The sequence below is a fragment of the Euprymna scolopes genome, chromosome 19, assembly GCF_053919585.1.
Source record: "Euprymna scolopes isolate OS-2025 chromosome 19, ASM5391958v1, whole genome shotgun sequence".
In the NCBI taxonomy this organism is placed as follows: Eukaryota; Metazoa; Mollusca; class Cephalopoda; order Sepiida; family Sepiolidae; genus Euprymna; species Euprymna scolopes.
The window spans coordinates 93754935-93769380 of NC_136500.1; the positions used below are offsets into that span (position 1 = coordinate 93754935).

General features: G+C 30.0%; 1 protein-coding gene across 3 annotated transcripts in view; it reads left to right on the top strand.

Annotated features, from left to right (window-relative positions):
• LOC145239845 (DNA (cytosine-5)-methyltransferase 1-like) overlaps nt 1-14446 on the top strand; it is a 109424-nt gene that overhangs the window by 49713 nt on the left and 45265 nt on the right. For all 3 annotated transcript variants that reach the window (XM_080103394.1, XM_080103396.1, XM_080103395.1), the window contains exons 10-17: nt 796-914; nt 2088-2180; nt 4577-4728; nt 6105-6185; nt 7826-7929; nt 9483-9648; nt 11234-11331; nt 13378-13450. In XM_080103394.1, coding sequence (XP_079959520.1) covers nt 796-914; nt 2088-2180; nt 4577-4728; nt 6105-6185; nt 7826-7929; nt 9483-9648; nt 11234-11331; nt 13378-13450 — 886 coding nt within the window. The remainder of the gene's footprint in view (nt 1-795; nt 915-2087; nt 2181-4576; nt 4729-6104; nt 6186-7825; nt 7930-9482; nt 9649-11233; nt 11332-13377; nt 13451-14446) is intronic.

The following is a 14446-nucleotide window of genomic DNA, read 5'->3' on the forward strand; positions in this document are numbered from 1 at the left end:
GTAAAAAAAAAAAAATATCAGTGACTCTGAGGAAAAAAATAGAATGAGAAATCTGGGTGATTTTAATAATTGTGAATGGAGAAAACCTGCATAAGAAATTGGTAGAAAGAAATGAAGTAAATGTTGATATGTCAGCCATTGTTGAGGGAAATAGAAATTTTTGCAGACTATTTGTTTGGCAAGAAGAGGAATAATTTGAAAGAAACAAAATCTTTGTTTTATTGTATTGGAATGAGCAACAAGATTTTAGTTGCATGCATGCTTTTGATTAGCATATATTAGAAAAATTGATTTTATAGTTTTAATCAAGCATATAGAAAACGAGTACATTTTTATTATCACCAAGTTTTGTGTTCATATATATTTGTCTCAAAGCAGCACCATATATAAATAAATACATTGATCTATCTTAATACTAGATAACCAGATAACCCTCCCTATATGGTTTATATATATATAAAAATATATTTTTCACCTTTTTTTTTCTCTCCAATTGTTAACCCTTAGGCTACGCTAGCTGTTAATTTTTTAACACCTAGTTTTCTATTACAAACAACTGCAGCAATGGTGTCTTCAAGGACTATGGAATTCTTCTTTGCATTAATCATTGAATTAAACCCATGTTTGAATGTATTGTTTTTTGATAAAAAAAATTCTTTTTCAAAGACCCTAGACTTGATTTTGTGATGTGAAAAAATTCACACCCATTGTAGGTAATGTGTGTAAAAATACCATCGTAGCCCAAGGGTTAAGTTTGTTTGTTTTACTTTTCTCTAAAAATGTTTTTTATTCCAGCATTTACGACAAGAATACACATCTTTGTTCATTTGACACTGGTCTTATTGAGAAGAATATAGAACTATATTTCAGTGGAGTTATCAAACCAATTTATGATGAAAATCCCAGTTCTGAAGGTGAGTTTCACTATTTAAAAAATTTTTTTTTGTTTTCACAAAAACAATATTACCTCCCCACAAAGGCAAACTTAGACATAAAATCGTTTTCTTAATGAGAAAATCCAGCTGCCCCCAAAAATGCCTCAGTCAAGAAGGATTTTTTCATTGACTGAGGATAGAAAATATGAAGTGCAATACAAGAACAGGGGAGGTCTAATATCTCGCAAGTCACAACCAAATAAAATATGTAGGCGTTCAAACATCTGTTGTGTCTCTCACGTTCACTACAACTCTGTAAGTCAACGAGGCAGTTGTTCCATGATTGTCTCCAAGAGTGAATTCAGCACTTGTACAGTTCAATGAAGACATTTAAAAATGAAAATATAAAAAAAAGGGTAGATTGTATGTATCCGTTTTGAACTGAAGATCTCTGAAAAAAAAATTTCACTTAAATTGATTTTTATTTTTTTTATTTTTTTATTTTTTTAAATTTTTTTTTTTTTTACAATGAAAAAATGTTTTTATCACAGTGCGTTGAAGATAGACATCTTGGAATTTTTTAAACTCGTTATGGGGAGATAACTCCATGTAAAGCGCTGACACTGCCTCCCCATCTAAAAATCGAACCTTTTGCTCAGTATCATGACAAATTATTTTTTTGCTGTAAAAAAAAAAAAAAAAAAAAAAAAAAAAAAAAACTACTTGATGAAATTAAGTGAAATTTTTTTGGGAGAACTTCATTCCATAACAGATATGTACAATTTAAACTTCTTTCAATATTTTCATTTCTTAATGTCTTGATTAAACTATACCAGTACCGTGAATTCATGTTGGACACAGTGGATACAAAGAAAAGAGCAGTTCGAAAAAAACAAGACTTTTTATTAGGCTTATATTTTGCCAGTGGCATTGCATTCTGACCATGGATCTTTGGGTGTGTTTACCTGAAAAACTTCCAAACACCTGTTTTCTTCTACCAGGTTGAAATGACATTTGAGTGCATACTTGCTGTTCCTGTGATCCTAATAACCTGTGTATGTGTGAACGCTGCCCTGAGAAGCAAATCATACATACACTAGTAACTTACCCATTACATTACATCTTGCTAAAGAGATTTGTTCTTGATTTTTATAACCTTCAATTTTTTTCATGTTTTTTTTTTTTTTTTTTTTTGCCTATTCAATATGACAGGTGGTGTACTATGTAAGAACATGGGTCCCATCAATGAGTGGTGGACAGCTGGTTTTGATGGAGGCGAAAATTCTCTTATAGGGCTTACCACAGGTTGGTAACCAGTTTTTTCCTTTTTATTTATAATAACAGAATCCAAGTTGATCTATATACTACTAAAACAATGTTGTTTGCTTGTCACCGTGCACATTTAATCTGTATATTAATGTTTTATATGGTGGGAGAAAAGGTGAAAGAAAACTGAAAAGAATAGAATGATGTAATGAAGAGGAAAGAAAGGTTCTATAAAGTTATACTATGACTTTGTAATCCTTGTAAAAACATGATTATCAAGTTTTAAGAAATTATATATGAAATCAAATATGAAACCAACAAGTCACAGATTATATTATCAGTATTTAGTCCAATAGTGCTCAATTAAATCAGTGATGGTAAATAAGTTATATTAAAGTGAGAATGTATGTGCGTGTGAGGACACTTCTCAACCTATATATTCAACAAAGTTTAATCCAGACTTGAAATTTGGTTTATAGGATAATCAGATATATGGAAGACTTTTTAATCAGTTTTTACCCAGAAAATAGAGCTGCGTAGGTGGGGGGGGGGAGCAAATTGAAAAATTGGTTGGAGGGGCGATTATTGAATTTTTTTTTTTACAAAGGAATCACCACTTATCAAGGCCCGGAGGTCACTGGAGAGTAAGGGTTAATGAGTATACAGTGGTCAAAAAGAACATGTTATATTAATCGTTAGTAGTGGAAATTTGGTAAATTGGATTACTTAAGAGAACGGCTCATCAAGAATTTGTTCACATTGGACTTGAAGACATCTATATTGTAGTCAGTTGGAAAGCAGGAAAACGGAACAGTTCCACAGACGTGCAGTTCTAAGAAAGATTTGTTCATGGAATCTACGTTTAGGTTTAGGCACAGATAAAGAGTGGGGAAAATTATTGATAGTGGTTTCAGCTAGACAAGTGTTTTTTGTGAAAGTCATGCCGGGGGGACCAGAGATTGGAGTTCAGACAAGCATTTGCCATGAAAATAACGATAAAACAGACAGGCTCGCCACGTCTCTTCTGTGGGAAAGAGGTTCCAGGGAAGAGAAAACGGCATTCCTCACTAGGCTACGAAGTCTATTTTGAAATCTGTCAAAGCAAGATAAACTGCTTCTAGCAGCTTATCTTGCCCAGATTTTTATCTGTTTATTGTTTCACAACTGCACATGTGCGATTGTAAAACATGACATTTTTTTTTATGTTAGGAAAATGTAGGTTTGAAAACGTTTTTTAAAAATCGTGATAAGCTGGTTTAATAGTTATCGTACTTGATTTACTGTCTTAAGGTTTTGGTTTCGATCTCAGCTCGAGTGTTGTTTTTACAAGAAGTGAACTGTTTAGAAAAAACATAATACTCAAATGCACATGTCTCCATTTCTTTCCATTTTTTATTACTTCATTTTTTTTAAAAGGAATTTAATGTTACATTTAATACATATGGTATTTCTATTTATAAGAAATCCGCATTAATTAAAAAATATGTATTTTCTGACTGGCCAATGCCGGGCGGCCTGCTAGTAAAAAACAAAAAAAAATTAGAAACTAAATAGTTACAAAAATGCAATCTTGTTTTTATCTCAGATCTCATCAGACTATTACTCTGGTTAATTGCATTAAATGAGTTTAACATTTGGGATTATAATATGTGTTTGTGCCAGCCATTCAGTTTTGCTATTTCATTTAAAAAAAAAAAACAAGAAAAACTTAGAGCCAAATATTTTTCTAAAGCCGATGCCATTTATTGCTTTAACAGTGAGATGCAAATGCTGATTCCAACTAAAATATAGCAATTAAAAAATGCAATTTCTGTCCTTCTTGCCTTATTTCGGCTGTATTTTTGTTTTTTTCCATCATTCTTAGTTTTGTTTTTCTTTTTATGTTTATTTAATTTTTTTTTTGTTTATTTCATTTTTTCACTCCTTTTTTTGTTTACTCTCTTTTATTTCCTTCTTTATTGATATTGGTCTCCTTTTCTGTCAAAGGAGACTCATAGAATGAAAGGAGAGAATTTTTTTCTTTTTTTTTAAATTTTTTTTTTTTTAATTTTATTTAGAAAACAAAAAAATAAAAACTTTCATTTGATTCTGCCATGAAGATTTAAAAAAACTTTGTCATTTTGGCTGGTTATCTCCATACACTGAATCTATTTTAGTGTAATATTTGCAATTATGTTGTGATCTACACCTCATATTGCAATCAACATGATACAAGATCATGAAAAGCACTTCTAATTGATTTCAAAAGAATGTGTGGTATGAAAACCTAGAACCCTAACCTTAACCCTTAAAGAACAGACTGTGCAACACTTCAGCTAATTACTTAACAAGATGTAGCTGAAGGATCAGTAATCTATTATTTGTATCAAACCAAAGTAGCACCCGAACCTTTTCAACTATACGAACCCTAACACTTGCCATTTATTTCTTTGCAGCTTATGCCGATTACATTCTGATGAGCCCAAGTGAAGTCTATTCACCTTTCATGGACACAATGAAAGAAAAGATTTTCTTGTCAAAAATTGCTATTGAATTTTTACAGCATTTCTTGGATGCAACTTATGAGGATTTCTTGCACAAAATTCAGGTAATTGAATTTACTGATGGAGATTTTTGTGTAGACCGAAACTTCTGACTTAACAATTCCACTTCATCTCTAACACACCTCCGTTAGCCTCGTCACAATTGCAAGTGTCAAATTAAGATGTTTTTTCTCTTATTTAATTTTTTTTTTCTCTTAAATATTTAAAAGTGTGCATTTTCTTATGCAAAGTTATCAAAGAATTATCACTAATACCAGAAATGGTGCAAACATTTTGAAGTCTCTGACAAGAATTAAGTTCAGTTGAGAAGGAAGATTAGTCACATGGTATGTAATGATGAATTGACATTTTTGCAATAAACTCTTTGAGATTATTTCAACCTTTTGGTGCCTATTTCAGCTGAACCATCTTTTGTTGCACTGTTTCCTTTTTTGGAGTACAGTGTCCACTCAGAAGACACTAGTGGGAATTAGCTTATTGGTAGTGCTTCAGGATTCAAACTTTAAGTTCCTGGTTTTGAATCTTGCTAGGTTCAACCTTACTGACGAGTTGTAAAACAAAATGCATGTTTGTGGATAATTACATTTAAAATATTAGTGGTGAGAAAATTATTCCCAATTAGCATTGACATTCTTTTGCATAATAATTAAATATTTTACATACATATGTTGTTATTACAATTATATATTAGCTATACCTATCTAGTGTTGTCTGGTAGTGTTTTACTTGCAATTTTATTTTTAATTATGCTTTAAAAAGTTTTCACAAAAGTTACCTTTTTTTTTTTTTTTTTTAAATATTGAATAATCAAGCAAACTGTTTTGAAAACATGTTAAGATGCAAAATATTGTATTTAAAAAAAGATCATTCATTTTTTTTTAAATTTGAAACGTTTCTTATTAATTTTGACTTGTAAAATATTCATCCGTCTTAAAGAAAAGCTTTTTTTATTTTAAATAAAATATTTGCATCTTATTGTGATTATTCAACATTTTTAATTTCATTAAAGCTGCTTCTTAGAAAAGACTTGTTGCAAATTCTCATAACATTTTTGTTAGTCAAAGGTAAGTAACTCTGTATGGACGGATACATAATTATTTTATTAAAAAAAATGTTTTTATTTTTTTTGAAGATGTTGACCATTTGAAAATTATTCCAAACTGGAATGAACTAAATTGAACTATATTTTATTAATATTCTACAACAATCTACAAAAAAAAAAAAAAAAAAAAAAGAACTGACCACCCACAATCAAATGTTGATTTCTGTAGAAAAAAAAAAAGAAGGTTATTGATGACAACATTGGTTTGCTAAAGTCATGTGACAAGTCTTTATTATTACGAATGTAAAATATTCTGTGATGGGTCTGTGCTAAATCAAAAATCTGAATAATACTATATCGGATTTTATTTCTTTCCAGATTACCGTTCCTCCTCATGGAGTGACGACTGCTTTCACTGAAGATACATTGCTTCGACATGCTCAATTTATTGTTGATCAGGTAAGTAATCACTCCCCTTTTAATTATTGCAGAGATGCAAGGTCAATGCTTTTTGATGGAATTCTGTCATTTTTCTTTTATACAGAAAAAGTGGATTTTTCCTTAAATTGTTAGATTGCCTCCTATGGATATGAGTTCTCTAATTGGTAGACAATTTCTGCTAAATCGCTAGAAACTTATCTAGTTTTTTTTTTTTTTAAAACTTAGCTGAATCTTCTCTTTCTCATTTTTTTTTTCTTTCTCCTTTCCTGTTTTTTTTTTCTTGCCTTCCTTTTCTCTCATCTGACAAATTTAAAAATTGAGAATGTTAATTTTGCTGTGAAGGCAAAATCTTCAAACCATGAGGTGAGTAAGGAAGTTATGAAACTTTTGTTTCATCACCCCCCCCCTCCTACATACATACACACTCAAATTGTTCTTAATTTTTACTTTTTATTAGTTGAAACTGATTAGTGTTAAGGGAAAAAAGTTTTTGTTACCCTCTTTCCAAACGCATCAGGAGAAGAGGTCATCTTGATTTTGGCTTTATTTGTTATTGACTACTCATATTCCTGTTGTTGAATTCTTGGGATTATTTTCGAATAAAAGAAACAAAATTAAATCGAAATCAATTCGTTGAACTTAATACAAAAATATAAAGTTTGTGTAACAAAACCTTTTGTGAGTTTGACTCTTTGCTATGGTTCAGATTAATTATTTACTTAAAGTGTGACTTTGCATGGTTGTTGGGATGCTGTTTCTGCCTTGCGTTGCCCTAAAATGGTTTTGCTTCCATTTTTCTAATTTCTTTTTTAACCTATACTTTTTTCTTTTTTGGAGATGAGTAAATTTGTATTATTTATCCATTTTTTTCATTGCGGACTATTATCCTCACTTTCTAGTTCTTGCTTCAGTAATTGCTGAGGATAAAGTTAGGAGATTTAGCATTCCTATCCCGTCGCGGTTAACCACCTGATGAAGGCCACAGGAATAGTTGGCTGAAATGTCGTGAAACAACTAGAAGATGAGGATAATAGTCCACAATAAATAAATAAAAATGATTTAAAATATTTAATTATAGGTTATTCATTAAATTATTAATCAAACCGAATTTTTATAAAATGATAACTATTTAAGATAATATTTTAATCTGCGTAAAATTATTAGATTGAAATAGTTTCCAAATCTTAGTCTTTTAATACATGAGAATTTAAGAATTTTGAATGCAGGAATAACTTTATCTTAGGGGTTTGTTAGATATTATGGATGTAACTATTGTCGATTTATAATTTGAATGTCTTAATTTCTGATAAATTTAAATGCACTTTTATTCTTGCAGCTATATCTCAAATTAGTGACTCAAATGTAACAAATCTAACAAATATGGAAATAGAATAAAACACAAGTGATTACTTTGAATTAAAAAATTAATGCAGTTGAATTCAATATTTTGCTCTGAATATCAATAAATTTTCCCTAAATTCCAACTTTGGAGTATTTTAAAAGGTCCTTAGGATACACAATATGCACACCACTTCTCAATGCAGAATTCAAATAGTTTTAATTTGTATAAAATAATTTATTTTCTTTTGATTTTAATCAAAGAATGAAACTAAGTGAATGGAAATATTAAAACTTTTTATTGTACATTTTCATTTTAGGTGCAAAGTTATGATGAAGCAGCAGATGATGATGAAGCCCTTCTTATCACTGCGCCATGCATGAGATCCTTGATCAAACTATCGGGTGTTACGTTAGGGAAAAGGTATTTACATGTTTTCCACATATGTAAAATATAATCTACAAATAAGAGTATGCATGATGCTGAAAGGTTTGCCATGAATAAATCAATAAGATTATGAATTTTAAATATTTCCCATTTTCTTTATTTGAAGAACTTAGAAAAATGTTTATAAAAAAGACGCAGCTGATATAACTTGTCATTTTCATTAAACAGTATTTTAAGCGATTAACCTAAGCAACAAGTGCAACATTCAGACTTTGTTGCCATGAATACTCTCTGACAGTTTACTGTTTATACCTGCTGATTTGACATTCATCGGTACTTAATTTCCCTCAATTTCTGTGTTAATTTCTGGAAGTAGAATACCAACCTACAGAGTCAAAGCTGACTTTGTGACCGGGTTCGAATCTCTTGACTGGTAGTAATCTTCACTTCCTATATTAATTTTTGCATAAGCATTAAACACCAGTGTCCATAAAAATATTTGTGTGTGTATATATACATACTATCTTTTGGGTAATATGTAGAGATTTTCAATCCTCTCATGGTATTCCTCATTATTCACCTATTAATCTATTCATCTCATTAACCCTTATTCTTAAGTGTTTTTTTTTTTTTTTTACCCATTATAAGCGGTGATTCATTAAATAAAATGAAAAGAAAAAAAACGTTTTTTTTGTGAAATCAGTTGACATATTTACTCAGGTTTGAGAAGCTGATGATAAATGCTGGTGCCTAATATTAAATTTTAAATAAATCATGTTATCTAGTAGTCGATGGTTACACATAGACGTACAAAATCAAAGTGCGTAAACGCATTTGTGCACATGTCATCTGCACACACACACACGCTATCCAGAATAAAAATAATTATATTTTGGACCAATCAGAAAACTTTCTGAATTTATTTGAAATGATGTTTAAAAAAAAATTTTCTTCATTAAACTAGTGGAACCCAGTTGATCTGAGTGTATGTATTGGTGTTGCTGGGTGCTCCTCTTTTAGGCGCTTCCCTCTGCAACATTGCTCCACTCACACACAAACATATATGAACACACAGACACACACAACTTATGGACTTATTATCATTTGGAAATTTGTCTAAACTTAATCCATTGAAATATTTCCAATCCTTCTCACTAATTATCTTACTAATATGAAATCAAATCAACATCAACTCTTATAAACAACTTTCAATGAATTAATGAGCAGAGAAGTTTTGAATATGATTTTCCTTACTCCTGAAACTCACAGTTCTTAATTGATTTAGACTTCAGTGTCTCAACTAATGAATTCCCTTTGTTTTTACAAGAACTCTAAAAAAATATCCACAAACATTTTGTTTTTCCTATTTTGTAAACTTTCATTTTAAACATATATGAAAAATATCTCTTTTTCTGAATATATGCTTTCTGAACTCATTGTTTACCGTATAGCATGTCATTTGTATTCTTACAACTGGTTATAAACCTTGCATGTCATGTTAGACCTCGTCATGTGAAGATAATTTCTCCCCTGATTTGTGTGTCCATTCTTAATGTAAAATCCATGGTTATGGTTTTTGTGCATTTCAGGAGAGCCCTTCGTAAGCAATTGCAAGAACCTAAAGTGAAAAGCAAAGATACTCAAACCATGGCTACTACCACGCCTCTCGTGCGTAATATATTTGACAGTATGTTCCAGGGACAGATTGATGATCAGCGTTCTAGTGTTAGAAGAACACGCTGTGGTATTTGTGAAGTAAGTTATATGTTTTGCTTTTTTTATTAAAAAAAATAAAAATTATTTACATGCTTTAGGCTATTGTCCTGATTGAGGTTGTTTGTAGGCTTATAAAAAGAAATTATTTTTCAGTTATCTTTTCTCTTAATTGGATGAACTTTTATAAGCAATAATTAGGTACAGATATGTAAGAAGAATGCAAGAGGAGTAAAAACTGTTTTTCCACTCAAGTTTAAACTAGTGGAAAGTTCTGTTAGAAGTCAAATTGTGTACGGATATGGCATTGCAAACAGGAAGTCTAATAATTTTTTTTTTTTTTTTTTTTTTTACTGCTAGAGGCCATTTATTCAGAATTCTCAGGGGTCCACCTTCCCGAAATTTTCCTTCTCACCCTTTGAGAAGGGATTAGTTTCTAGAGTGCTATAACACACTTGATTTGCATATTTTGTAAGCATATGAATATGCAACAATATTCATCTACATCTATAGTTCAACTTAAGATTAAAATCAGATCTGAGAGAAAACAAAAATGCATCCTGGAAGATGAGTACACATCATGAGCTTGTAAATTAGAACAGCCAGATATGAGTAATTGTTCCCTGCCTAAACATGGTATGCACGGTCTAAGGTCCTTTAGGAACTCTGGAAAAAAGTTCTAACTAGTTCTACTGAATCTTGTCCCTACTTTATTTTCTGGTATCCTCAAAGATAATTGCTATTCTCCTTTTCTACTTGGCTTCCTCGAATTGTATTTAAGACTCTCCAACTCCAACCTGAATTTTCTTTCGAATAAACCTCACTCCTATTCTACCGGCTTGTTTTCAGTATTAAAGAAACCAGAAATCCGTAGAAGGCCTATAATTAGCAAGAGTTGTAAAGGCCTTACTAACTTATCCTTTATCCCATTTTTTTTGTTTTTTCATTTTTCTTTTTAGATGTTTCTAGTCGTGCCGATTCCTCATCATTCAAAAAACTACATATTTTTCTTGTAAATAGAATTCATCAAACACTGGAGACGTCCTGTCTAGTTTAAGCAAGGTGTGCACAAGCTTGAAAAGGCCTTGAATTTTGAGCTTTGTCTTGAAAAGGCCTTATTTCTATTATTTTGAAAAAAGCCTGGCAATTGTCTTGAAAATAGCTTGAAAATTGTATACTTTATATTCAGTAAAAATAAATTTGTGTTGGAATATTAAAAATAAAATTGAAATAGTATTAAAATATTTTAAAAATATTAATAAAATCGAAATAGTTACACCACTTTATCACAAAACTACCCAATGTTATCCATATACTTAATGCATGTAGCCGAAGTGAAATTCAAGATCTAAATAAATATTAAAATATGTTTTAAATATTAATTAAAATATTATTAGGTTTTGGTTTATTATATCATTCTTTATATATCATTTTGTTTTGAAAATTTGATTTATGCCCAATTTGTTATGAGAATTTTATTGTGAATAAATATTTATCATATTTGTCTAATTATGATATACATGTATGATGAAAATTCTTACATCAACTTATTTATTGTAGGTCTGTTTAATGAGGAGAGGGGGTGCTCAAAGGATTTCATTTGACGTATTCTCTTTATTTCCTTCAGGTTTGCCAACAACCTGATTGTGGAACATGTAAAGCCTGCAAGGAAATGGTCAAATTTGGAGGCTCTGGAAAAATGAAACAATCTTGTATCCATAGACGGTAGGTATTTGCATCCGTTTGGGGAACAATGTGAGGTAAAGCTTTGGTGTTCATTGGCTCAAAAGACAAGGTCACTTAATGTAAAAGTTAATAATATCTACACTTTGAATGTGTTAAATTAATATTGAACCAGCGAGGTGGTTTCTTCTTTTTGACCAGAGGAGTTGGCAGAAAAAAAAATTCCACTCTTGATTTGATTTTTAAAATCTAACTCTTATTCCTAAAAAAAAAAAAAAAAAAAAAATGCTAATCCAATCCCACCAACCTCTTATAAGCGTTTTTTTATGACCATACAAAAGATGTCCAATGGTCTCATAGTTTTGGACAGTTATGGTTATTCTATTTAAAAAAACAAAACTTGTCGAAAATTCAATAATTATAAATTTATTTTTAACAAATTTTTTTAGTATCTGAATGAATTTTGTCATTAGTATCTGAATGAATTTTGTCATTAGTATCTGAATGAATTTTATCATTAGTATCTGGATGAATTTTGTCATTAGTATCTGAATGAATTTTGTCATTAGTATCTGAATGAATTTTGTCATTAGTATCTGAATGAATTTTATCATTAGTATCTGGATGAATTTTGTCATTAGTATCTGGATGAATTTTGTCATTAGTATCTGAATGAATTTTGTCATTAGTATCTGAATGAATTTTGTCATTAGTATCTGAATGAATTTTGTCATTAGTATCTGAATGAATTTTGTCATTAGTATCTGAATGAATTTTGTCATTAGTATCTGGATGAATTTTGTCATTAGTATCTGAATGAATTTTGTCATTAGTATCTGAATGAATTTTGTCATTAGTATCTGGATGAATTTTGTCATTAGTATCTGGATGAATTTTGTCATTAGTATCTGAATGAATTTTGTCATTAGTATCTGAATGAATTTTGTCATTAGTATCTGAATGAATTTTATCATTAGTATCTGAATGAATTTTATCATTAGTATCTGAATGAATTTTGTCATTAATATCTGAATGAATTTTGTCATTAGTATCTGAATGAATTTTGTCATTAGTATCTGAATGAATTTTATCATTAGTATCTGGATGAATTTTATCATTAGTATCTGGATGAATTTTATCATTAGTATCTGGATGAATTTTGTCATTAGTATCTGGATGAATTTTGTCATTAGTATCTGAATGAATTTTGTCATTAGTATCTGAATGAATTTTGTCATTAGTATCTGAATGAATTTTGTCATTAGTATCTGAATGAATTTTGTCATTAGTATCTGAATGAATTTTGTCATTAGTATCTGGATGAATTTTGTCATTAGTATCTGAATGAATACTTAAGTGAATGACTGTTTGGAAATACCAGGTGCTGTAAGCGAAAAACCCATTTCAAGTGTATGAATACAGTGTTTGGAATATGGTGATAAACTAGCATCCTGTCAAATAGTTTGAATAGCCTGAGTGCATTTTTATGTTCAGCAATATAAATCGATATAAGTCTGAAGAATCTGTCAAGAATGGATGAAATAAACTATCTGAAATTTACTGTAGTCTTTTGAGTTTTCCATATACCATTATCAAAATATATTTATATTTCTCTAAGTCTCTCTGTCTACTCCATTTTCTCTCAGAAACTACTGGGCTCATCTGGCTGAAATTTCTTATAGTCTTTGTTATAAGGTATAGCGAACTAAGTAATGTGGTATCTTCTTCATGCATATTTAGGGATTAATAGGGGTTAGTCACTAAAATACCACATTTACTCTTAAAATAAGTGCTTTATGCCAAACTTCTAGTCAATGGATTATAACATTTGCCCATTTTTAATAGGTTAAAAAGTGTGTGTAATATATGTATAGCTTGCTACTGCTTTAGCATAATACAAAGCTCTTTGTAAATAAACAAATGGAGCACTGTGGGAGTGGTGGTCTGAAACTTCTGTAGGGCAAATGATATATAATAAAGCTGCTAAAAGATTATTCTATTCACAGACCAGTAATTGTTTGTAATGTTATTTTGTATGTTTTTTATTTGGCAAAAAAAAAAAAATTTAATTTATTTCTTTTCATGCAGATGTCCAAATTTGGCTGTTGCTGAAGCAGATGAAGATGAAATCCAAAGTGACGATGATGAAAACATTTCTAAGGTTTGTAAAAACTTAGATATTTTTTAAAATCAGTTTTTAGTGACTAGAATCTTTTATATTTTTATTTGTGTAAAAAGAAATTGTTTTGCACTCACCTATTTTTTGTTTTTATTTTTTGTTTTTATTTCTTTTTCTTTTAATTTTTCTTTTAATTAGTCTTTATCTTTGGTAACATTTTTTTAAGCATTGTTTTTTACGTCCATTTTTGTTGTGATTTTCTTTTAATATTTCTTTTTGATTTTTAAGCTGCTAGTATCTTAATAGTTTCCCCGTATAAGTTCAATATTTTTTATAATCTATTACTAATGGATATTTGTAATCTGACTAAAGCTGAAATTATACTATTTCTTCTGTTAATGCCAAAATCAGTTTAGTATACTATTTCAAACTTATATACCATCTTTCAATGCTAAATTTGGAGTGTGAGGTAGTGTAGTTATATATTAGTTGTTATGTGACATCATCCCTTCTCCTTTGGTGGGCTCTGTTGGTGGGTCATTATCTAGGCTAGACAGGAGGTCGGAGAGATCTGATCAGATCAATCGGCTGGTCAGTTCAAGCCTTAATGTAAGATGAAAAACAAAACTAATTAAAAAATGAAAATACTAAACAGTATGTCGCCCTCAAAATATAATACAAAGAAATTAAATAAGTTTTACTATAAGTAGATGATAGAAGTCACTGGCTATGGTTCAATCATTAAGTGAAGAACACAAACCACATAAAAACTAAATCAAAGGGAGTCATCAGAAGCAGAGAATTATCGCTTGAAGAAATCCAGATAAATGAGTAATTAAGAAGTTACCAACCATAAAATAATTTTAATAAGGAAAAATAATGAAAAGATATATCCACACATATTCTCACATTTAATCTGCTCCAAATCCCACAAAAAAAAAAAAATCATAATCAGATGTAATATAGAACCTGTAGAAATATACATCCCAGATCTCCTGAGATGTTTCAAATGCCAAAAATTTCGACATTACAGACACA